Source organism: Leguminivora glycinivorella, chromosome 11 (genome assembly GCF_023078275.1).
Source record: "Leguminivora glycinivorella isolate SPB_JAAS2020 chromosome 11, LegGlyc_1.1, whole genome shotgun sequence".
NCBI classification, from domain to species: Eukaryota; Metazoa; Arthropoda; class Insecta; order Lepidoptera; family Tortricidae; genus Leguminivora; species Leguminivora glycinivorella.
In genome coordinates, this window is record NC_062981.1 from 6,574,437 (window position 1) to 6,598,556 (window position 24,120).

The 24,120-nt window shown below is 40.8% G+C and overlaps 3 protein-coding genes across 3 annotated transcripts; 1 reads left to right on the forward strand and 2 right to left on the reverse strand.

The window, feature by feature from the left end:
* Positions 1-100: 100 nt before the first annotated feature.
* Positions 101-1,620, reverse strand: LOC125230909 (guided entry of tail-anchored proteins factor 1-like). The gene is made up of 2 exons (XM_048136189.1): positions 1,379-1,620; positions 101-585 (listed from the first exon to the last, which is right to left on the reverse strand). Exons 1-2 carry the CDS (start codon positions 1,463-1,465, stop codon positions 163-165), a joined length of 510 nt encoding a protein of 169 aa, XP_047992146.1. The 5' UTR covers positions 1,466-1,620; the 3' UTR covers positions 101-162.
* Positions 1,621-1,865: 245 nt separating this feature from the next.
* On the forward strand, positions 1,866-3,932 carry LOC125230897 (glutathione S-transferase C-terminal domain-containing protein homolog). The gene has a single exon (XM_048136168.1). It carries the CDS (start codon positions 1,908-1,910, stop codon positions 3,702-3,704), a length of 1,797 nt encoding a protein of 598 aa, XP_047992125.1. The 5' UTR covers positions 1,866-1,907; the 3' UTR covers positions 3,705-3,932.
* Positions 3,933-7,872: 3,940 nt separating this feature from the next.
* LOC125230895 (1,4-alpha-glucan-branching enzyme) lies at positions 7,873-23,350 on the reverse strand. Its single transcript, XM_048136163.1, has 13 exons — positions 23,138-23,350; positions 20,929-21,098; positions 20,168-20,385; positions 15,362-15,506; positions 14,536-14,626; positions 13,883-14,092; positions 13,133-13,204; positions 12,039-12,210; positions 11,575-11,784; positions 10,918-11,089; positions 9,313-9,497; positions 8,755-8,892; positions 7,873-8,425 (listed from the first exon to the last, which is right to left on the reverse strand). Exons 1-13 carry the CDS (start codon positions 23,248-23,250, stop codon positions 8,270-8,272), a joined length of 2,052 nt encoding a protein of 683 aa, XP_047992120.1. The 5' UTR covers positions 23,251-23,350; the 3' UTR covers positions 7,873-8,269.
* Between the last annotated feature and the right edge of the window lie 770 nt (positions 23,351-24,120).

The window sequence follows — 24,120 nt, forward strand, 5'->3', positions numbered from 1 at the left end:
ATTGTTAAATATAATATTTTTAGAGGAAACTTTTGGACTTAATGGACTGAGTATAAAATATTAGTAATTTTGTTTAATGAATAAATAATAAAATGAACAATGTTTTTCAATTTCAAATTTAATTAAAACCCTGAAGGTTTACAATGTACAATTTTATATAAATTAAGAAACAATTGGCTTCAATAATGTTCTTATAGAGAGGTTTGAGATCATCACCCACACATGAGTGGAGATGGCGTTGGGAGTCTCACTCGGGTACTGCAGCATGGTGGACAGTGGGAACAGATTGCCCTCAAGTGCTACTATTGGCTCGCGCCTGAACCAGATAACAGAGATCACGATAATCAATGCTACCACTGCTTGAAGTGCTATGTGTACTGTACTCTTAACTGCAAGGCTCTTACTCATTCTGGACTGAGAGTTCTCTTTCAGTCTGTTCTCTATTTCATTAATTTTACGCTGCAATTTGTGGTATGCAGCAAATTCTTCTTTCATGGAAATACTCTTCTGCTCATTTTTCAGTCTTTTAACCTCTGCAAAGGATGCCTTTTCTTCTAGAGATGGTCTGGTGAAGCATGCTGCAATCTAGAAGAAAAATAAAATATCTTCATAATTAAATAATAATATAATTATAAGTAGTAGTAGTAGTATACACTTTATTGTACAAAAATAAGAACACACACAGGAAAGGAAAAAGAGCACACACATCATTTGTACAAAGGCGAACTTATCCCATTAAGGGATTTCTTCCAGTTAACCTTAGAGCAGTTAAAGGAGAATTGGAGATGGTAGACTTTCCTAAGCTATACCTAACCTATAAACTATAGCAATATAGACGTTATATCATATAATACAGTTTTATGACTACCCTACATACATACACAACCTACCTAACCGCAAACATCTTTTTGATTAAGATGCGTTCCAAAGCCATAACTTTTTTAAATTCGCTTTTAGCGATGCAACCGATTGACACTGTCGGAGGGGAGGTGGCAATGAATTCCATAATTTGACAGAGTAAACTGTGAAGGACTTGTCATAGGATCTATGTTTGTGAGGCGGGATAGACAGGTTGAGATCTGCACTGGAACGAAGGGTATGTCTCTGCGACGAGTGCGACGTCGAATCGGCAGTCATTTGAGTTGTGAGCGAAAAGAAGAGATGTGGTCAAATTTGCGAAGACCAAATATGTACCTAATGCAAACATTTTGCAAACGCTCAAGTTTGTCAAGTAGCTCCTCAGTGAGTATAAGTATAATAGTATGTTTACGGCAAGAGCAATGAAGTGTACTGTTTAATTTGTACGTAGTAATCTTTAAGTCGATCGAGTCACAAAGTTTTTGCAAACGAAGATTAGTTCAATTACTACTGCACTTACTGGTTTCACCAAATGAGGTATTAATACACTGATCGTGGTTAAAACGATAAAGTATACTAGTAGAAATCCATTTATAACCTCCAACATCTTATAGTGCACTTTTTACTAATACTAATTAGAAAAAAAACTCTGTTATGTTTCGTACACGATATGGTATTAATTTTCGAAAACAATTTAGATTATCTATTTTTTTTTAATGTAGCAAATACAATGTATTTTGGTAAGACTCCTTCGTAAATAAAATGACACTGACAGTGACAGTTTCTGCAATTTATCAGTCACAGACACTATGTTATTGATGATAATTCAAGCATTTAAAAACTTATGCCAAATAGCTTTTAAAGACATTTCCACACGCAGTAAAAACAACGGCAAACATCAAACACTGATATGTGGAACGATAGGTGTTTGCTGTTTGAACTGTTTGATTCTGAACGAAACTGACAAATTTGACATTACTTTTTGAGGTTATAAGTAATCCGCACTACTTTGCGCTAAAAACTAAAAACTTTAAAAACAAAATATTATCATGGATCATATTGTATATCTGGAGGCTTATATCAATAAAAATGATTACCAAAAGGGTGGTTGCTTAAAATTGCCTTTGGAATCTTTAATAACTTACTGTGTCTACAAATTTTGCTGTCCTAAGAATATCGCATTAACATTTGTGTATGTGCCGCGTAATCCAGAAAAAGAGGAGATTACTGTTAAATTGGACGAAGTAAATTTTACTCAAGACGTTATATGGCAAGTGTCGTCTTGTGTTTATCCAGTTTTAATAAATGGAGACACTGTTATAACGGGCCTGTGTGCCGTGGCTCGGCACATGAGCCTGCACCGGACTCTGCCACCGAGTTCTCACGAACACGAACATGGCATCCTCGGCTTCCGTAGAGGTTGCCTTCAAGCGCCTAATGAAGTTTCAATATGGACAAAATTTTGCGAAGTTGATCTGGTGAAAACAACAAGAGAAATACTCAAACTAAACTCTCTTCAGGAAGTCCCCGTTAATTTGGTGAGGTTTGAAAACCATTTACGTAAACCAATAAGAGTTCACAACGTTTTTAAATTAGCAAGAGAAATTAAGAAGAAGGAATTTTTCCAGTCACAACCAAATGCACAAAACCAAGAAAAAGAGGAAAGTGAAATGGCTAAGAAAGAAAGAGTAGCGAAAGCTAGAAAGTGGAAATCATCAGTGACCAAAGAGTTTACAATTGACAGTTCTGTAAAAATACAAGACTTGGATATCAGTCATCAGTTTGCTGAAGGTCCATTCTTGACCCTGGCTGACATAGTCCTTGCACCACTCTACTACATCATTGTGAATGCTGTTGGACAAAAATTAGAATCTCTCCTTCCATTGACAAGCAAATGGTTCCAAAACGTAAAGCAACTTCCAGAACTGGAAACTGTTTTCAAAATTCTTAATAGTCTAGAAAACAAAAAGTTAATAATTGAAGAAGTTATCATACCAGCTGCAGAAGATGTTAGCTTATATAAGAGAGATCCCAACAGAAATAATCCAAGAAAGAGAATGTTTACCAAACCAGAGGATGTAGAAAATGCTCTAAGCTCCCTAGTAGCCTCAATGCATATAGATGTTGATGATAAAGACTTCAAAAATAGAATAGATTGGGACACAGTACCTGATGGGGCAAACCCTAGCGCTGGTCACTTGCCTGATGAAAGAATGACAAGGAAAGCACAACAGCTAGAAAATCTTGCATTAGCTGTTAAAAGTATTGCTAAAGAAGGAGATTTGATAGTTGACTTCTGCAGTGGAAGTGGACATCTAGGAATCCTTATTGCTCACTTGCTGCCTCAATGTACCGTGATATTATTAGAAAACAAGGAACATTCACTGTTAAGAGCAAGGAAGCGGATACATGATATGGGATTACAAAATGTATACTTCTTTCAGTGCAATTTAGATTTTTTCATAGGAAAGTTTGATATAGGAGTTGGCTTACATGCCTGTGGCATTGCTAGTGACTTGATATTAGACAAATGTTTAAAATGTAATGCAAACTTTGTTCTCTGTCCTTGTTGCTATGGGTCTTTGCATGCTACAGATAGATTAGTTTATCCTAGAAGCAAAATGTTCAGTAGTCTAATTATTGATCAGTACTTGACTATTGGGCATGCAGCAGACCAGACCCACAAGGAGTGTCCTCTCACTGTAAGAGGAGACCGGTGCATGGCCATCATTGACTCCGACCGTCTCAGATTAGCTGAAGAATATGGCTACAAGGTCACACTGTCGAGACTCAAACCACTATCTTGTACCCCTAAAAATAATTTACTTATAGGTGTGTCAGCATAAAATAAAACTAAGTTATCAATAATGAATTTATATTGAATTTCATTTATATCTCTAAAAATAAAATCTTTACAAATATTTTTATATTTTTTGTACAAAATAATCTATAACACAAAAAATTCGTAAAATAACAATAACAACATTTTAAAACGTTCTTGTCAACTAGTCCTGCTCATAATTCACTTACATTACATAGGGTAAAGTACTCAATTAGTAGCATTTAGAATTTGCCTTTTATTATATTTAAAAATATTTTAAGCGGGTTACTCACGTATTAAGTCGATATAGCGTTCGACATGTTTCGGCTCAATTTCGAGAGCCTTTCTCAAGAGTAGCGACACCCCGCCTTTACATGTCGAGAGCGCGACGCATACTGCGGGCGCTTGCTCGGTGCGCGCGGCTGCTGAGGACAGGCGCAGGGGGGGTCGGCGGCGCGGGCGACGTCACCGTGGCGAGATCGGAGCTACCCACTATGTTACTTTTGTCAAAAGCAGGATTGCACACAACACTTATTACGTCACTTGTTAAGGGTGCGTTTACACTGGGGACCGACGTAGTGCCTAGAACTGTTTTCCAACTCGGTGGCACCGACCAACCACTGTCACGATTGAAATTAGGATGACGACTAATTTCTATAGCTTCCCGTATTTTCCGCTGAACGAAGAACTTTTCTCGCGCCAGTACGGTTACCCTATCAAATCTTACATAGTGCGTCGTGTCCGAATCCAATACGTGTTCTGTCACCGCAGAGCTGTGGGTGTCCCGGCCCTTCATACTACGTATGTGTTCAGAAAGCCTTGTCGAGATGTTCCGGCCGGTCTCTCCAATGTATGACTTCCCACAGGAACACGGGATCCTGTACACCCCGGGAACATTTAAGGGCTCCTTGTCTTTTGGCGAACGCATCCATTTCCTGAGCTGCGTGTGAGGACGGAAAATCGTCTTGATGCTATATCTTCGGCGTAACAAGTGTCCGATCTTATCCGTCACTCCCTTGATGTACGGCAAGTATAAGGGCAGCCTTTCCACCGCCGGTGGTCGTGGTCGCGCGGATGCATTCGCAATTCGATTACTATGCCTCCAGTTGTAACCGTTACTTTCCAAAACACCCCTAACATGACTCAATTCCCGGTTTACATGCTGAGGATCACACAAACTCAAGGCGCGGTTGATCAATGTTCTCGGTACAGACGACAAGTGAGACGGGTGGTGGTGTGAATCTGCCCTTAGGTATCTGTCAGTGTGAGTTGGTTTTCGATACACTGTAGTATGTAACCGTCCCCTGGGATCTCGCATGACCAATACATCCAGAAAGGGCAACTTCCCATCTAACTCCCTCTCCACCGTGAACTCGACTTTAGCGTGCAAGGTGTTGATGTATGCTGTGAACTCATGTAGGCAATCCCTTGAGACAATCGCAAACACGTCATCCACATACCGCCACCAACATTTTGGTGCTATTGGCGAGCCATTTAATAACTTTTCCTCTAGCCATTCCATAAAAATGTTGGCAGCAACGGGAGCTATCGGCGAACCCATGGCCACTCCATCAACCTGAAGATAATAGTCACCATGCCACATCAGATATCCAGATTTCAGACACAACTCAATAGCGTTCAAGTACACAGTAGGTAAATCAGTAGCAGCCAAAAGGTCTGATATTATCTTAATAGTCTCATCCACTGGTACGTTCGTGAACAATGATGTTACGTCAAAGCTCACCATAAGTTCGTCTTCACACAGTTGAATATCCCTCAGTAGGCCTAGCACATGATGGCCGCGGGAGTATGTCGCCGCGAGATAGATGACACGTCTTTGTCTAATTGTATTAATGACATAAGGACAGGTAGTCTATCTCGCGGCGACATACTCCCGCGGCCATCATGTGCTAGGCCTGCAGCAAATTAATGAAGTGCCTCGAATCTCGTATGTAACTCGCGGTCTTGCCCGTGAAGTCCTGTAATATCGACGACATATGACGGGCAAGCTTATAAGTGGGCGAGTCAATCTGACTCACTATCGGCCTTAGTGGCCAATCAGGCTTATGAATTTTAGGCAAACCATAAATTTTAGGCGACGTAGGGTTATGTGGACGCAGTCGTGTTGCCATACATTTATCTGGTAAATTCTGCAATAGCTTATTAACTTTGGCCGTCACTCTCGCCGTAGGATTATAATTAACCTTTTTATATGTTGTCGCATCACTTAGCAGCTCGGCAATTTTATTATCATACGCGTGAGTGTCAACAATAACCGTTGCATTGCCCTTGTCAGCTGGCAACACCAAGACGTCCAAGTTCTCGCGGAGCTCGCGCAGCGCCCTCAACTCCCCCTGCGGCATGTTAGATTTTGGCAAGTGGGACTTACGGATCATGGACGCAACATCCTGTCTGATACAATCAGCGTCCGTAGCTGGTATTCTATTTTGTATGATTGTACCCTCAACACTTGTTATTATCGTCTCAATAGGTATTCGATTAGGAGTGGGAGCAAAATTCAAACCTTTCGCCAAGGCTGTCTCCGCCATTTTACTCACACTGCACGACGACAGGTACTGTGTGAAGACGAACTTATGGTGAGCTTTGACGTAACATCATTGTTCACGAACGTACCAGTGGATGAGACTATTAAGATAATATCAGACCTTTTGGCTGCTACTGATTTACCTACTGTGTACTTGAACGCTATTGAGTTGTGTCTGAAATCTGGATATCTGATGTGGCATGGTGACTATTATCTTCAGGTTGATGGAGTGGCCATGGGTTCGCCGATAGCTCCCGTTGCTGCCAACATTTTTATGGAATGGCTAGAGGAAAAGTTATTAAATGGCTCGCCAATAGCACCAAAATGTTGGTGGCGGTATGTGGATGACGTGTTTGCGATTGTCTCAAGGGATTGCCTACATGAGTTCACAGCATACATCAACACCTTGCACGCTAAAGTCGAGTTCACGGTGGAGAGGGAGTTAGATGGGAAGTTGCCCTTTCTGGATGTATTGGTCATGCGAGATCCCAGGGGACGGTTACATACTACAGTGTATCGAAAACCAACTCACACTGACAGATACCTAAGGGCAGATTCACACCACCACCCGTCTCACTTGTCGTCTGTACCGAGAACATTGATCAACCGCGCCTTGAGTTTGTGTGATCCTCAGCACGTAAACCGGGAATTGAGTCATGTTAGGGGTGTTTTGGAAAGTAACGGTTACAACTGGAGGCATAGTAATCGAATTGCGAATGCATCCGCGCGACCACGACCACCGGCGGTGGAAAGGCTGCCCTTATACTTGCCGTACATCAAGGGAGTGACGGATAAGATCGGACACTTGTTACGCCGAAGATATAGCATCAAGACGATTTTCCGTCCTCACACGCAGCTCAGGAAATGGATGCGTTCGCCAAAAGACAAGGAGCCCTTAAATGTTCCCGGGGTGTACAGGATCCCGTGTTCCTGTGGGAAGTCATACATTGGAGAGACCGGCCGGAACATCTCGACAAGGCTTTCTGAACACATACGTAGTATGAAGGGCCGGGACACCCACAGCTCTGCGGTGACAGAACACGTATTGGATTCGGACACGACGCACTATGTAAGATTTGATAGGGTAACCGTACTGGCGCGAGAAAAGTTCTTCGTTCAGCGGAAAATACGGGAAGCTATAGAAATTAGTCGTCATCCTAATTTCAATCGTGACAGTGGTTGGTCGGTGCCACCGAGTTGGAAAACAGTTCTAGGCACTACGTCGGTCCCCAGTGTAAACGCACCCTTAACAAGTGACGTAATAAGTGTTGTGTGCAATCCTGCTTTTGACAAAAGTAACATAGTGGGTAGCTCCGATCTCGCCACGGTGACGTCGCCCGCGCCGCCGACCCCCCCTGCGCCTGTCCTCAGCAGCCGCGCGCACCGAGCAAGCGCCCGCAGTATGCGTCGCGCTCTCGACATGTAAAGGCGGGGTGTCGCTACTCTTGAGAAAGGCTCTCGAAATTGAGCCGAAACATGTCGAACGCTATATCGACTTAATACGTGAGTAACCCGCTTAAAATATTTTTAAATATGTATGAGTCTCACGGGAGTTTTATAGTTAAAATTTGCCTTTTATTATTATTATTGCCGGTACCTATAGGTTTACCCTAAAATTAAAAGTAATTTGATTATACTTGTGTTTTTACCTAACCAGTTGACAGAGACCTCAACACCAGTTCCTACTTTTACTTTATAAAAGTATACAGATATCATTTATTTATTACTTAACTAAGTACCGTAAAACTTCGTCTCTTCGCCTAGTATTGCTAACTTCGCGTGGTTTTGTAAAAGCTCAAATTACCGCGTCATTTTTAGGCCAGGTTCCGCAAAAAATGACTAGACAAAGTACGTCCAGTTATCAGACTTTTGCAAATCCTGAAGATGAGGTTTAACGATAGCAGCTTGATTTTGGAGACACAGTGTAGTACAACTCTGAGTTGCTCTTAAGATTACATCCATGGCACAGGTTTTAATCAGACTTTTGAATGATTTGAAACCCAGGGTTGCCATTGTCAACTAGTCTACACCTAGTGACATCATCATCAGTTTCTCGCGTATACGATGGCGGTGCGGCAAGGGATGTAGATCTGTATGGAGTCGCGGCGGTTGCCCCAGCCCATGCCTTGCGTGACGTGCGAGCCGCCGGGCTCCACGCGCCCGTGCCCGCTGTATTGCTTGCTATCTGAGCATAGGACCACCTGGGAATCAAAAAAATAGGAATAGTTGATAAAGATGTTGCATATTGTCATGAATCATGACATAAAAGGTTATATTGGACAAATTTTCATCACTGCCCGGCTACTAGATAGTGCAAGTCACAGATGTATTTTAGTGTTCTTGAGTTTCAATAGTATTCCTGGTTCGACTTGATTCTGCGTGAGCCTGCTCTTTTGTTGCCATAGGGATTTTCTTTTGCCTGTTTTTTTTTTCTGTTGGCTCTTTTCATCGGGTTGACCTGTTTAGGATTGTGGACGCAATGTCCGTGATGACTCTTCTTCGCTCAGTTTGTTGCATCTGTAGCACTCACTTTGTAATCTCCCTGGTCGTTCACCCCAACGCGGTAGTCGGTGAAGCTCTGGTTGGTGTGGAAGTTGAACACGAACAATAGCCCAGCGCGCTCGAACGCGATCACCTTATCGCCATCGTGCTTGCACGACACGTAGGCCTGGAATCAAATTAGAATCACACATTTTGCTTAGTAAAAAATATGCAGTTCATCTGTCCGTCCGTCCGCGGATATATAGTTAGCACTAGAAAGCTGAAATTTGGTACATTGGTACCAATCACATATATCATATATATCAATCACGCCGACAAAGTGGTAAATTAAAAAGTGGAAAAAAAATGTAAGGTAGGGTACGGGACTGATTTTTTCTTCATTTCAACCCCAACGTGTGATATATTGTTGGATAGGTATTTAAAAATGAATAATTATCGCGACGGATGCCTAAACCACTCGGCCATTCGGACACGGTGGCAAGGGTCGAAATTTTCAAGTATATGATACAAATACCGAAGGCTTATGGCGCCCCTCTTTCCTATGAGCATAAATTAATTTGTTCTAAGAAATATCGATGTGTCTTACCGGGTCAGCCTTAAGCCAGCCGTATTTCTCCTCCAGCAGGTTCATGTCTCTATCGAATTGGTTGAGGAACTTGTACTTGAGCAGATCATCATCGACGAGGTTCCACTGGCGCCGCGCGTAGTGGTAGGAAGAGTTGTTGCCCGCGCGAGGGAAGTCAAGCCATTCGGGATGGCCAAATTCATTTCCTAGAAAAAAAAACAATAAAGCTGAGTTTAGACCAGCAAGTTATTGCTGCAAGTTTTGAGACGCAACTATAGGTAAGAGTGAGTGGCAAATATCTGCATCTCTTTCTTGCATATACTTCTGTCTCAAAACTTGCAGCAATAACTTGCCGGTCTAAACTCCGCTTAAGATTTACTCGATTGTGTAAGGTATAAGTGGTATAACTCGAAACTCCTAAGGTGCTTCCTTAAAACGGCTGATTAATGAAACTCCGCTTTCCTATAACATGCTTAAACAAATGAACCTACTCAACCTACAATGCTTAATTGCTTATGTCTTCAGGTCACAATCCAAACTACCCTAACCTAATAGTGAGCTAAGTAATCCCAAGAAATAACTACACAAAAGGCAACCTTTCCTAAGTCTTGTTACAAGCTTTTATTTAACTTGCCTTGTTAGTATATTGTTAGTTTGGGTCAAAACGTAGAAGCTAAATTTGACCCATTCCCGTAGGTATCCGATTGAGCTAAAATTTTGCACATAATATATGTAAATCACGTGACAATGAAATATTATGGTATAGTATGAATTTTTTGAAATGAACGTTTCTAAACAAAGGTATTGTTCCTTTTGTGTTGAGCGGGAGCTTCTGTGCTAAGACAACAAAATAGTGTAAAAAGCAACTGTATCCTGATAATTGTAAGGTTCAAATCTGTGCAGCAGCAAATTTGAGATAGATTGTTTTGGAAATGTGAAGCGATAGATCACACCGGTATAGGTGCGAATATACAGCGCTTATAATACTTTGATACTTGGCGGTGTAAGTATAGTACGTATAGTTATAATAATCATCGGTAATAATTATGTCAGTCTGTATAATAAAAATAACACGTTTAAATAGCGAAACTGCCAGATTAAAAGGCTGATAAGCACCTGGCACCTTAAGGTGTCGACGCAAATTGACAATAAACACTGATAAGGTTTTTCAACTATTTTGTTGTCTTAGCACAGAAGCTCCCGCTCAACACAAAAGGAACAATACCTTTGTTTAGAAACGTTCATTTCAAAAAAATCATACTATATCATGGAGCTGATCTGATGATGGAACAGAAAGGTGGTCATAGGCACTCTGTTATGAAACGTCGTATCCCCATCGAGTAAGGCCGTTTTCACATTATCCGATCCGATATCGGCTGTCGGAAGGATTTCAATAGAAAAAATCCAAGATGGCGCCTGTAATGTATGGGATATCGGTCCGACATCCGATATCGGATCGGATAATGTGAAAACGCACTAAGGGGTATTTAAAAACGTCTCGGAGAGCAGTAGATGACTGTTGAAAGAAAGGTACAGTCGGCGATAAAAGCTTGTGCCAATAATGACATTTTTGAAAAAAACTTATTTATGAAGAAGTAGAGTAGAATTTATTGAATCTATATGCACCTATGAAGTTAAGGTAGGCCTCTCCGCCCAGCGCGTGCGTGATGAGTCTGATCATACAGTGCAGCGCCAGCCCTCGCTCGATGATGGGTGAAGGGTCGCTGAGTGTGCTCATGTGTGTGTACATGGCTGCGTCCATCAGCCAGAACGCGATCGTTTTGTCTCCTACTAGCGCCTGAAAAATTAATAAAATACCTAGGTATAACGATTAATCAGTGGCATACACATTTACGGGGGGACCGCGTTTCATAAACGTCTGGCAGTGAATACCATATACCGAGTTGGTACCTACAATCTGTTCAGAACACCTATTTATGCAAATGGCGGTGATAACATTACTAAGCGTCACGATGGTAACATGTAGCAGAATTAGCAGAGTCTATCCAAGTTCCTGTATACTCGTTTCTCAAGGTTTTCATTATTCAGCAACTTGAACCAAAAAGAAGCAAACCTGGTCGTGGCTCTCAGCATAAGCAATCGTTCTCTCCATCCATCTCCTGTGTATGAACAATGTGTCCCATCTTCCAATTATCGTCTCATTCCTTCCTGAGCATCTTTATCCACATATCGGGTATGATCATCTCAAGGCGATAATCATTAACATTCTCCTATAAGTCGGTGGGAGTGACGGCTTGAGCCTCAAAGAGCAAATTTACAAACCTGATCGTGGCTTTCAGCATAAGCAACGGTTCCCTCCATCCACCGTCTATTCGTGAGTGTGTGAACAATGTGTCCCATCTTCCAGTCATCGTCGCGTTCCTCCTTGAGCATCTTGATCCACATGTCGGGTATGGCCATGCCGAGGCGGTAGTCGAACCCGGTGCCGCCCTCGCGCACGGGCCGGCAGGAGGCCGGCATCCCGGACACGTCCTGGAGGAATCGAGTTACAATCAGACACTGTGTCACACGGAGCAATAAATGAAAAATGTAATCAATGCGGGATTGGTAGGATCTTGCTCAGCACAGGGAAGATTGGAAAGGTAGAGGTGAGGTCTTTATCCAGTAGTGGGACAATAAGGCTATCTAAAAGTGGAAATCAACTTTTAAGAATGAAAGGTTTGTGGAGACGATTCACCAGTTGGTCACTAGAACGGCCCGAGGAACTCCTCCCTGTGTCTACTCACCTCAGCGATGGTGATAGCTCGCTTGTCTAAGCTATGAACCAGCTCATTAGCCAGCATTAGGTAGACTAGAGCCTCCGTGTCCACGTTGAGTCCGTAATATTCGTCGTAGTGGCCAGAGAAGCCCTCGCCGACGCCGCGGCTGTGGTACAACATTGAGGTGACGCCGTCGAACCTGGTAACATAAGACTCATCGTTAAATACATACACTCACGCCTGTTTCCCAGAAGGGTAGGCAGAGATCACGGATTTCTATTTGCTACGATCCTGACAAACGACTGTCACTTCGCGCACTTTCATAACTTTTCTCATACATGCTCGTCGATTTCGTTTCGTCGGCTCCTGGCCTTTTTGCAATATTTCCCCGATTTGGTCGAGAAAAGTTCACCTGGGACTTCTAGTTCCAACTGCTGACCTTAATATCATCGTCGTATTACCTTGTAGCCATGACCATTTGTAACTCGATGACCCTATAAGTACAGACCTAGGGTTGCAAAAAAACGTTTTTTTTTCTGGCTTGAAAAAAAAAACATGAAAAAAACAGTTTTTTTTCTGGAGTATGTTTTTTTTCTAAAGTACGAAATCTCAAAATTTACAAAGCAGTTAACACTTCTATACGGTTTTTTAGACTAACTATTAAACGAATTGAATCAAATAACTTTAATTTTTGGTCTTATAAAAGTAACATTTACGAAATCTGTAGTTGGTAGTTATCACTATTTACTATTGGCAACACCACCGCCTCTTCACGCTGCACGCCGCATCGGGGATTCCCCAATAAACGTTTGTATACTGAATGTTAATCGTATTAAAATGTACGTTATTGTTATTGAAACACGTTACAACTCTCGAAAAACCTTATTGTCGAATTATTTGTTCATCTAAAAAAAACCATATTTAGAAAAAAAAACAATGGTGTTGGTTTTTATTTCATGTTCTTTTCATAATTCTGAAAAAAAAATCATTTATCTGAATCTATAAATATGTAATGCCATGGGATATTTCTCAGTAGTGGTAGTGGTATCACTAAATTTACGATTTAATAATTTAGCTAAATATTGTTTGATTAGATACAGTGTGTTGCAACCAGCTTTTACCTGAATCCATCAAACTGGTATTCCTCTTGGTACCATCGCAGGTTAGATAGCAGGAACCTCAACACCTCAGTCCTGCAACAGAAAAAAAAAATAAAGGCATGTAACGTGTTCTAAAAACATCGAGTTGAGGGCCAGTTGCATCAACCACATTTGACAGACGCAGCAGACGTCTATGGAACTTCACATACAATAAAATTTAACGAACGCTTTAACGGTGACAGACGGTTTGATGCAACCGGCCCTAAGTTAGTGATACTAATACTGCAAACACAGAACACAGTAGCACGCCACTTTGTTCGGTCTAGAGCGGTATCACGCCAGCTTTTGCCGACGAGCTCACACAGGTCTAATCTACCTCCTCTCTATCCGCTTAACAATATTTTAGTAAGACCAACAGGACAGGACATAGAACTGCACTAAATCTGAATAGTTGAATAGCCTGCCCTGATGTCCCACAACGGATGTGTCCCTCTCGGTCCGTCATTGGAAGAAGCACGCATTGGTTCCATCAAACTCGTTGAGTCCATCCAGAGAGTTCTTAGAACACACATCTAGATGTGACCAAATAAAAGATCAAAGACCAAGACAATATAAAAATGTACCTACTTACTAACTAGCGCTATGATGGCCTCCAACACAAGCACTTTGCTCGTTCTAGAGAGATATCACGCCAGATTTCACTGACAAGTTCAGATCTACCTTAACTCTATTAGCCTAACGATATTTGGAACGAAAAACAGTTTCACTTACTCTGAATAGTTGAACAGCCTGCTGTCCCACAAAGGATGTGTCCCTCTCGGTCCATCATGGAAGAAGCACGCAGTGGTTCCATCGAACTCATTCAGTCCATCCAGGGTGTTCTTGGAAGCATGGGAGTGAACCACATCCAGCAGGACGTATAGACCCATCTCGTGCGCTCGGTCAACGAGTTGTTTGAGCTCGCAAGGGGTGCCGTAGCGACTGGAAGGAAAAAATGGCCCTATTTAATATGATTTTTTGGGAAAAATTAATATGGTACGTACCTAATATATTGCTGGTATATACATGTGGAAAGTTATGTTGGGCCCTGGCAAGGAACTACCTTAGATCCTTATGCTGGCTCATTTTACTTAAAGAAGACATTCCTTTATTTGTTTTTTATCATGCAGAAACGTCTGCGAGCGATATTACATATTTTTAAATTAATAAAAAATGGAAAAATTCACACCTCCGGCAGGACTCGAACCTGCGACCTTTGGCCTTGCCGGGGCCATCACGCTACAGCACGCGCAGTTGGTAGCGTGATGGCCCCGGCAAGGCCAAAGGTCGCAGGTTCGAGTCCTGCCGGAGGTGTGAATTTTTCCATTTTAGCGCGGCCAAAGGCTAGTTGTCTATAAAACAGATTTAGGTATTTAATAAGGTACCTGCTAGCAGCAAAGAAACTTGTGACTTGGTATCCGAAGGATGCGTAATAGGCGTGTTCCATGATCGCCATCAGCTGAATCGCGTTATAGCCTGAAAATGCATGAATTATTACAAAATTGTAAAAATCTGACGATGGAAGAGGGTACTTAAGGTTAAGAGGGTAGATATATGAAATAGCTTTAGTTATCGGATCTTTGCAATAGCTGGGTGACTTTTGTATGTAGGTACTAAGGACGTGGAGGTACATGGCCTTTCCCTTAGACCAGCTACAGCTCTCCAAACCCCGGCCCGCGACGCGTCCCAATCCGGCCCGCGAAATCGTACAGTGCGGCCCGCGAAGCGGGCCGGAGAGTACAACTTTGGGCCATCGCCATAGTCGGGCGGTATTATTTCGCTGGGTGGCCTAGGTATTTGTTTTGATCAAGGAAAAAATTATCGTTGAGTGACAACACGTCATAGAATTAATGTCTATGATCTGAGCTTACCGCAAACACAGCAGCGTATTGCGTGTATCCTTCCTGTGTCATAATTACGTTTTAATTGCAGTAAGTAGAGGAGAAAGGTGACAACACACTTCAAACTTCGGTGTTCGCCTGCTGAGCTGTAGGCCTTCTGTCTGAGCTTACAAACAAAACGTCGTCGTATGTGTATATTGTTATAACTGCAGCGCCGGCGGGTGAGAACCACCGCTCTCGTCTCGAATATCTTCCAACACACCTTACAGGCACTGCAGCTGACGGACTCTCCGTGACAGGTTAGCGACCCAGGCCTTCTGCGAGTGTCACAGTTACAAGAAATTAATTTTAATTCTGCAGTTCATCTCACCTTGGTTCTTGATCCTCGGCAGCACATTGTCCCTGAACTCGTTGTATGTGCCGACGCGCCCCTCCGGAGTGGCGATGCCCACATGGCACTCATAGATGCGCAGAGACCCTGGGCGCTCCACTTTAGGGTGCTTGAATTGGTATGGCTGAAATGAATTAAATTTTTCTGATTATTCATTTAATCATTTGTCTAAATTTTAACAGATTTGTTACGATAGATTTGATGGGTAGGCGGTGTGTGAGATAATTTGGAATAACTAATAGGTACCTAAGGTTGATTAGGCTGTGGCGACTTTAGCTAACCTCCATATAAAACCTATTTCTATCTTTCTGGCTTTTGTAATGTGTTTATGATAGGTATCAATGTCTCTAAAAGGCTTAAAGAAAATAGGCTCTCTCTACTATAATACCTAGAGCTCATGGTCACCTAAGGTTGATTAGGCTGTGGCGACTTTAGCTAACCTCCATATAAAACCTTTTGCTATCTTTCTGACTTTTGTAATGTGTTTATGATAGGTATCAATGTCTCTACAAGGCTTAAAGAAAATAGGCTCTACTCTAATATCTAGAGCTTATGGTCATACTAAATATTGTAGTCTCATGTCTCTAGAGCTTATGGTCATACTAAATATAGTATCGAGCAGGTTTGAAACTTTTAGAACCTCAGTCGACGTTTTAAACATTTTGAACCATGTTGTTTTCAGTATTTCCACAAACGTGTTGAAATAGGCTACTTGCCTCCTAGTCAAATCAGCTTTTTTTTAAGACCTGTCAAAACGAATTTGAACGACTTGCTAATTGGAATTTATAATACGAAATCGAGTTGAGTGACGTCACGGTCAACTCAGTTACTTTATATATTTCTGACCTGACTTATTAATATTAAATAGAAATTGGATTTAAAAATAACTTCTGTCCATCGATGTAGGGAACAAATCAAATTATTATTTTTTTTTTTTTTAAAGTAGTAACACTACTATATATAAATTATAAACTGAAATAGATACCATACACTAACACTCCACCACCACCAGTGGGCTTGATCGCTTTTTCTTTAGTGTATGGTATCTATTTCAGTTTATAACTTCTGTCCATGTTTTTCTTATAATAGGCTAGTTTCCTACTAGTCAAATCAGCTTCTTTTTAGGAACTGTCAAAACGATTTCTTAATATGGAATTACTATGAAATACTAAGGAGTGACGTCACGGTCAATTCATTTACTTTATATCTTTCTTTTTGACTTATTAAATAGAAATTTTGTTTAAACATAACTAATGTTCATATTTTTCTTCTAATTATGTGGTGCTTTATTTCGTGCACTGCATAAAATATTTTATTTTAAGTATAGGAAACTAGCCTATTATCTGATGCTTTATTTCGTGCATGGTATAAAATATTTTATTTTAACTACAGTCAAGTTCCCTATTGTGAAATATTAATAGCGAACTACTTACATCAATTTAATTTATTAATGAAACTCTAAAAAGAGACGCCTGGACTGGACTCTCTATGCAAATAGGATCTCAACCTTGGCCTTAAGTTCAAGTACCGTCTACTTGTTATTCTGTAGATAAAATTATGTTCCGAAGCGTTATCACTAAATGTATAACGATCTCTAAGACTTCAGTCGCTTCATTGTATGAGTAGGTAGTAGGTACTTAATTCATGTTGCACGATAGATGCGTCAGTGGCTATGACGTCAAAATATTAAGTAGATGCCTTCTGAACAGGAAATGAGTTTCTTTTGTAAAAATATGTGACGTTATCAGGGTAAAGGGACCTTATTGTCGATGGCGCTTAAGGCGTTAAATATGAGCGATGTATGTATACAAATATGACGCCGCGGGACGTAAGGGCCACCGAGAATAAGGTCCCTTTACCCAGATAACGGCATTAACGGCACATATACGTACACTACAGTATCCCCTGTGTTTTCTCTAACGTTTTCGACAAAACTGTTTTATTTGGAACCACAGCCTTTGTAAACAATTCGAAAACGGTTGTACATTTGGATTTAGATTGTATTTTACACTAGGTAAGTAGATACTCAAGTAATTAAATATGCTAAAATTATACTCAGTGCATGGACCTAACAGTGTATAACATTCGATATACACTGTGTGTTGCAATATGCTGAGGTGAGGCCATTTCGTGGCACTTTATTACTATTCTATGTCAGTGTAAAATTGTTTTCACCACACCGACTGGTAAAGGCTTACTTTGCTATTCGAAAACAGATAGCAAAATCGCATTTTATCCACAAGAGTGCAAAGTAATTTCATACAAATTTTAACTTGATGTATTAAGCTGGCTGGTAGAATTTACCTATAATTGATGATTTTGAATCATAAATATTGAATAGATTGATGGATTTGATTTAGTTTGATGTTTTATAGTCCGTATTTTGTACGTGTTGGTGTGGTGAAAAGTTTTGTGTTTCACTCGGTGGCAAAGTTTGTTTAACCTTCGTGCCTTGAAACCCTCGCAGCGCTCAAGATTCCACTTTTTGAACCACTCGCTACGCTCGCGGTTCAATATTGGAATCTTTCGCTTGCTCAGGTATCAATACTGGCACGTGCGGTTAAACAACTACTTTGCCCCCTTGTAAAACAAATAACTATTATTATCTGTGTGCTTTCGAATAAAAGATATTCTATTCTATTATCTTAGTTTTGGTCTGCTACAGCTATCTGGCTGTAGGTAATCCTCTCGTTGATAAACCGATAACCGTTTACAATACAGACTCGTAAACATACTATTAATTTGATAAACTATTAATTTGATAATCGCATCTAAGTAATAACAACACGACGGAATTTGAATAGCAACAGCCAAGGGCGGATGCAGCTTAGGGGTGACGTGGTCAAATTATAGGTTTTTAGGGGTCATGGTCAAATTCTTAGTTCAATCCAGGGGGTTTGGGGGTTAAGACATACATACATACATATATGCCCAATACCTTCTCGTATATGTATAGTGACCGGGACACAAGTGCGTTTTCACATTATCCGATCCGATATAGGACCGATATTCCATATATTACAACCACCATCTTGGATTTTTTCCATTGAAATCCTTCCGACAACCGATATCGGATCGGATAATGTGAAAACGGACTAGGTAAGGGTCACTGCCTTGGCTTGGCTTTTAGTGCCGACACCACTTTATTATATCTACTTAAATATGCGAATTCGCTTTTTAAGCAAGTGAGACCTTTCACTAAAACTTTGATGAATTACTTAATCATCAACCTATATGCACTAAAGGTAGGCGTATTTAGCAGTCCTAATAAACTACTAACTACTTTAATTTTATATTAATTTGATATCATCGCATCCGAATCAGTCAGGTAATTAATAATAGCTTAATAGTAGTGATAACTGGCAGCGGCTTGACATTTCACGCTCACGCGAAAACACTACTCGGCCTTATCAATTTTCAGTGATATGACATTGCAGCATGTCAAGGAGTCATGCAGTAAGTATATTGAACTCTCCTCTCTGATAGCTATAATCTGTAGGCCTACGGCGAATGCTGTGACATGATCGGGGAAACTAGGAAAAGTTCGACTGAGAATGTAATAACAGGTCACGGACTATAAACTGAAAACCTGAACCTGAACTGAAACTGACTGTGACTTGCCACCGTGTCCGAATGGCCGAGTGGTTCAGGCATATATAGTCACGATCAACTGTAAGCTGGTTCGAATCCAGCTTTGAACACTTGGAGGCCTTGGTCACTTTTTCTTTGTATATGACATTTATTTCAGTTTATAGTTTAAATAGTAGTGTTTCTACTAAAAATACAAATTAAATTATTCTCTATGAGGATAAATTAATTTGTTCTAAGAATTAGGTCATGGACTATTTTAACAAATATCTTTTCATGACAAGTGCTACGGACAGTCCCCTGTGACAGTACATACTGGAGTGTCGGGGAGTAGTTCCATACAGGGCAAAACAAAACATCTCGGATCCCCAATGCAATTTTCCTACTCAACATCAAAGGCCCAGTGGGTTAGCAGGACTAGCCAACCCCATGTCACGTAAAATAAGCACCAGTGCGCGTACCCGAATGCACAAACACTCGCGACAATATCTGTTTCGTAGCAGTCTAACCTCTATCGCTCTTGCGTATAGGCGCGACAGAGACATGCGGTAAAGGTGATAATTCACAAACACTCTGATCTGATATGTCCACTAACCTGTTCTGGCCTATCCTATAGATGAAGTGCTGGTACGTGAACCCCTCGTGAGGCTTGACGTAGCTGGCCCACGGCAACATGCGGTAAAGGTGCTCGTTCACGATCACTGATATAGCCACTAACCTGCTCAGGCCTATAGATGAAGTGCTGGTACGTGAACCCCTCATGCGGCTTGACGTAGCTGGCCCACGGCGACACGCGGTAAAGGTGCTCGTTCACAATCACTGATATAGCCACTAACCTGCTCAGGCCTATAGATGAAGTGCTGGTAAGTGAACCCCTCATGCGGCTTGACGTAGCTGGCCCACGGCGACATGCGGTAAAAGTGCTCGTTCACGATCACTGATATAGCCACTAACCTGCTTAGGCCTATAGATGAAGTGCTGGTAAGTGAACCCCTCATGCGGCTTGACGTAGCTGGCCCACGGCGACATGCGGTAAAGGTGCTCGTTCACGATTACTGATATAGCCACTAACCTGTTCTGGCCTGTAGATAAAGTGCTGGTACGTGAACCCCTCGTGAGGCTTGACGTAGCTGGCCCACGGCGACTTGCTGTAAAGGTGCTCGTTCACAAACACTCTGATCTGATATGTGCACTCACCTGTTCTGGCCTGTAGATGAAGTGCTGGTACGTGAACCCCTCATGCGGCTTGACGTAGCTGGCCCACGGCGACATGCGGTAAAGGTGCTCGTTCACGATCAGCTGCACGCGGCTGCCGTGGCGCAGCGCGCACGAGCCGTCCGGGTTCGGGGGGATCTGGAGCTCCCATTTGCCGAACTCGAGCTTGCGGAAGGCATGGCTCGTTTTATTCCAGTTATCTGTAAATAAATGTATAATTTAAATAATATATTATAATAAAAGAAGAAAAATTTGTAAGTCACTTTACCACGAAGTAAGTATTGAAACTACCAACGAATGCATTTTCACATTATCCGATCCAATAGGTATTGGATGTAGGACCGATATCCCATATGTTTAAGCCGCCATCTTTGATTTTTGCCTTTGAAATCCTTCCTACATCCGATATCGGATCGGATAATGTGAAAACGCTCTTAGGTGACAGAGGGGTCGTTATCAAGTCTATCAACATTCGACCGCATGCGAAGGTGTATATACCTACGTATCTTACTACCTATTAGTAAAATAATTATTTCAATACCTAGGTAAGATATCACTTCGTGGTTACTGTTACTTGAGTTGTATCAATTTCATTTGACATACTAACTGAAGAAACATATGCAAATAATAGAAACGAACGTAGAGTAAGAACACTGCGTACCGCGGTCGCGTTTTACAAACGAACGCCTAACAAAACATTCATAGCAATGTAGACGTTTTTATCGCAACCATTTCGGACTTACTAAATTCTCCCTGAAGATGCAGAGAATGCGCGCCCGGCGCCCACTCGCGCCACGTGACAGTGCCGTTGGGGTGGTACTGCGGCCCGAAGTACTTGTAGCCCTTCGTGAAGCCTTCTACACCGCCCTCCCATGACTCGATGCGGTCCCATAGGTCTTTGAAGCAGCCGTATCTGTGAAATAAATGGGCTAAGTCTCATGTGTGGAGCCAGGAATCAGGATCCCCTCCAGGGGCCTTGAGTTGGCGCCTATGATTTGGCCACGTAACCGTCTCGCCCCCTGAGGACAAAGCTGGATCCGCCCTTGTGGTCTGGCAGACTGGTGGTGCGTAGGTACTTAGTGGCAGGCGTTGTCGTTTCATTTTCATAATGGCAAAGTCGAAGTTAAAGGAATGATTACAAATAATGTCAATGAAGGTCCATTTATACTTTATTAACTCGAATTATTCAGCTGTTGCCTGTTACTCATTTTATTGATTCACTCAACTCTAACTACGACGCAACAATGTATAAAATAAAAAGAGTCTTAGTTCTTAACGATTTTTAATACATATAACAAGCACTTCCCTAGTTTATAGCCTACAGAGGAAGGTATCTGTGTATAATTAGGAATAAAAAATACGCAATTTAACTCATTGTGTATGTAGGTCTAAGTAAAGACTGTATCGTTAAGTATGAAGACAACTTTGAGTAGCCGTATTTATTTGCTATTATATTTTTTTCTTATAACAAGCCATGGGCTTAATAAGGCACATAATAAGGTACACATTTTGTCCTAGAAACTCGACGTAAAGCATATGGTTTAGACAGTATTGACTTAATCCTCCCGAGTACCAATTACGATTCCGGACAAATGCTACTAGAAAATTCACAAAGTGCGTAAAAGACGATACGATTGCGAAAAAAAATTGTATGGTGCGAACCTCAACGACACATGATCCACAAAGCAGAATATCTGGACATAGTCTAGCCACTGTTATTTAAAAAAAATACAGTTCAGGATCTGTGTATGGCGGCCATTTAGAGAATGTGGCATGGTGCTTACTCTAACTCCGACTTTGATGTCGAATTTGACTATCATACATTGTTTATATCGATCTGGTTTAAGCACTGTTCAAACACCATGAATATCAATTAGACTTTGGCCTATGGCTAATTTTTTTATCTGTTTCTCTCATCCTGCTAGCATCAAAAATTTACGGCAATCCGGAACGTTGCTCAAAATTGCGTTTTTTTAAATTATATAAATTCGCCGCATTTATTGTACAAGTACCCAATTGGAAAAACCATGAAGAGGACTCTTAAAGAATATATTTTGGCAGCATATTAACCTTTGTTTGTTGAAATCGTACAAAGAGTCATTGAAATATTCTCAAATTAAGCCAGATAGGGGTTGTCCGAAATTTATTTGCTAGACCTTAATGAAAGTACCATAAAGTCCCTAAAATAAAAAAAATATCGGACCTTCTTATATCAAATAGTACTTACCAATACCTTAAGATCATACTCTCGGAACATAATAATACAAAATTATGCACATGTCAACATTTAGGACGAGGTTTGTTTTGTCCTTATACTTAACGATACAGTCCTTAATTTATGCAAATATGCAGTTAGGTAGGTACCTACGTTTATTTATGTAAAAAACAAACACTAATATTTTACCTACACAGGCAGACCGCTTACATCTAAAAGTAGGTACCTAACCCGTATCTGGGTCTTATCTGTATCCATAATACCTTTTAATAATTATATAATGTTTGTATTCCTATTCCTACCCTTAGGCGGTTTCTAGCGTATAGTTTCATTCTGCATGAATGACCTTAAGTTTGACATTGAGGATGATACGGGGAGTCGATAAGCGCTTAAAGCGCTTCGAACATTTGTTGGATGTTTAAGAACAAAATTTGTGAAAAGAGACTCTTTATTGCAGATTATAAAAAATGACAATTGAATAAATAGCTATAATATTATATTACTACAAAAAAAAATACTACCTACTTCATTACCTACCTAAGTTCTTGCAACTGGCAGTCGTATTATAATTTCTGACAGGCGCTATTACGTAAAGCGCTTCACAGCGCTAACTTGTAGCATATCGTAAACACGACTTAACCTCAAACATTAAACTTTTTCGTGAAAATAACAATATTTTTACCAGCCGGGATCAATATAAACTACAATTTAATAAAGTTAAGTCTCATAGAACTTACCTGCGTCGAATTTCACGCTCGTAGGGCTTCAAATAACCATCTCGTTCTAATAATTTCGGTAGATCGGGGACTGGCACGTCCATCGGATCCATAGCGGAAAAGTTACCACCCATTATATTTATGCGCGCAGATATGTGTCGTAGAAAACGAGTTGTATTATATGCGCACGCGTCTCGCACGACCGCGCGAACTGATATCGCTGGTATAAATGATATTAAATACCTACTTTTAATAAGTGCTTATAAAACTTCGTAATTTTAAGATAAACTTAGGTCACCGGTCACTACAACCCATTTAATTTGGCTTATACATTTTTGTAATTGGGAGGTAGAGAAATAAAAAAAATATTTCAACTGACTACCTAGGTCACCAGTATAATAAAAATGCGACGAAAATTATTCTAACAGTTCTATTTATATTCTAAGTCTTAGAATAGAATCTTGAGATCAGATGGTTATCTAAAACTTGGTGTTCAACAATAATTTCCGACACTTATCTAAAGAATTGTGAATAAATTGAGTAAAAAAAAAGGTTTCTTGGTTAAAATATGGAATGCATAAGTAATGCATCTCACCATTGTACTTATTTAACAATGGCATAGGGATAGTGCATAATATCTTAAGATAATACTGTCTATGTACTGTTTAATGTCTCACTTAATCAAAAGCGCTCTGTAACGCAGTAAAGTACTTAGTATTCATGAATGATCTAAATTGCGGGTCACAACTGGATGAGACTAGCTTAGGACCGGGACAAGTGGCATACTAGAAGAGAGGCCTATGCTCAGCAGTGGGCGATAAAGGGCTGATATGATGATGATGAATTATCTTAATAAATAAATACTGATAATTACCCGCTTTTGACTTTTAACTGACAAATTTCAACAGCCTCGCTAGTGCAAAAGTTATATTAATTAAATATCATACTTAGATGAATTTATGACATTGTAACCCATGAAAAGTGTTCTGGCGGTGGCCACCATA

What these genes read in the sequence shown, in the direction of transcription:
- LOC125230909 (XM_048136189.1), bottom strand. Translation starts at nt 1,465, where the DNA reads ATGTTGGAGGTTATAAATGGATTTCTACTAGTATACTTTATCGTTTTA. An exon ending in TACCTCATTTGGTGAAACCA is followed by an intron (nt 586 to 1,378) that starts GTAAGTGCAGTA and finishes TTTTTCTTCTAG; the next exon opens with ATTGCAGCATGCTTCACCAG.
- LOC125230897 (XM_048136168.1), top strand. Translation starts at nt 1,908, where the DNA reads ATGGATCATATTGTATATCTGGAGGCTTATATCAATAAAAATGATTAC.
- LOC125230895 (XM_048136163.1), bottom strand. Translation starts at nt 23,250, where the DNA reads ATGGGTGGTAACTTTTCCGCTATGGATCCGATGGACGTGCCAGTCCCC. An exon ending in TACCAGTTTGATGGATTCAG is followed by an intron (nt 12,211 to 13,132) that starts GTAAAAGCTGGT and finishes TTATGTTACCAG; the next exon opens with GTTCGACGGCGTCACCTCAA. An exon ending in GGCCTACCTTAACTTCATAG is followed by an intron (nt 9,498 to 10,917) that starts GTGCATATAGAT and finishes TTTTTTTTCTAG; the next exon opens with GAAATGAATTTGGCCATCCC.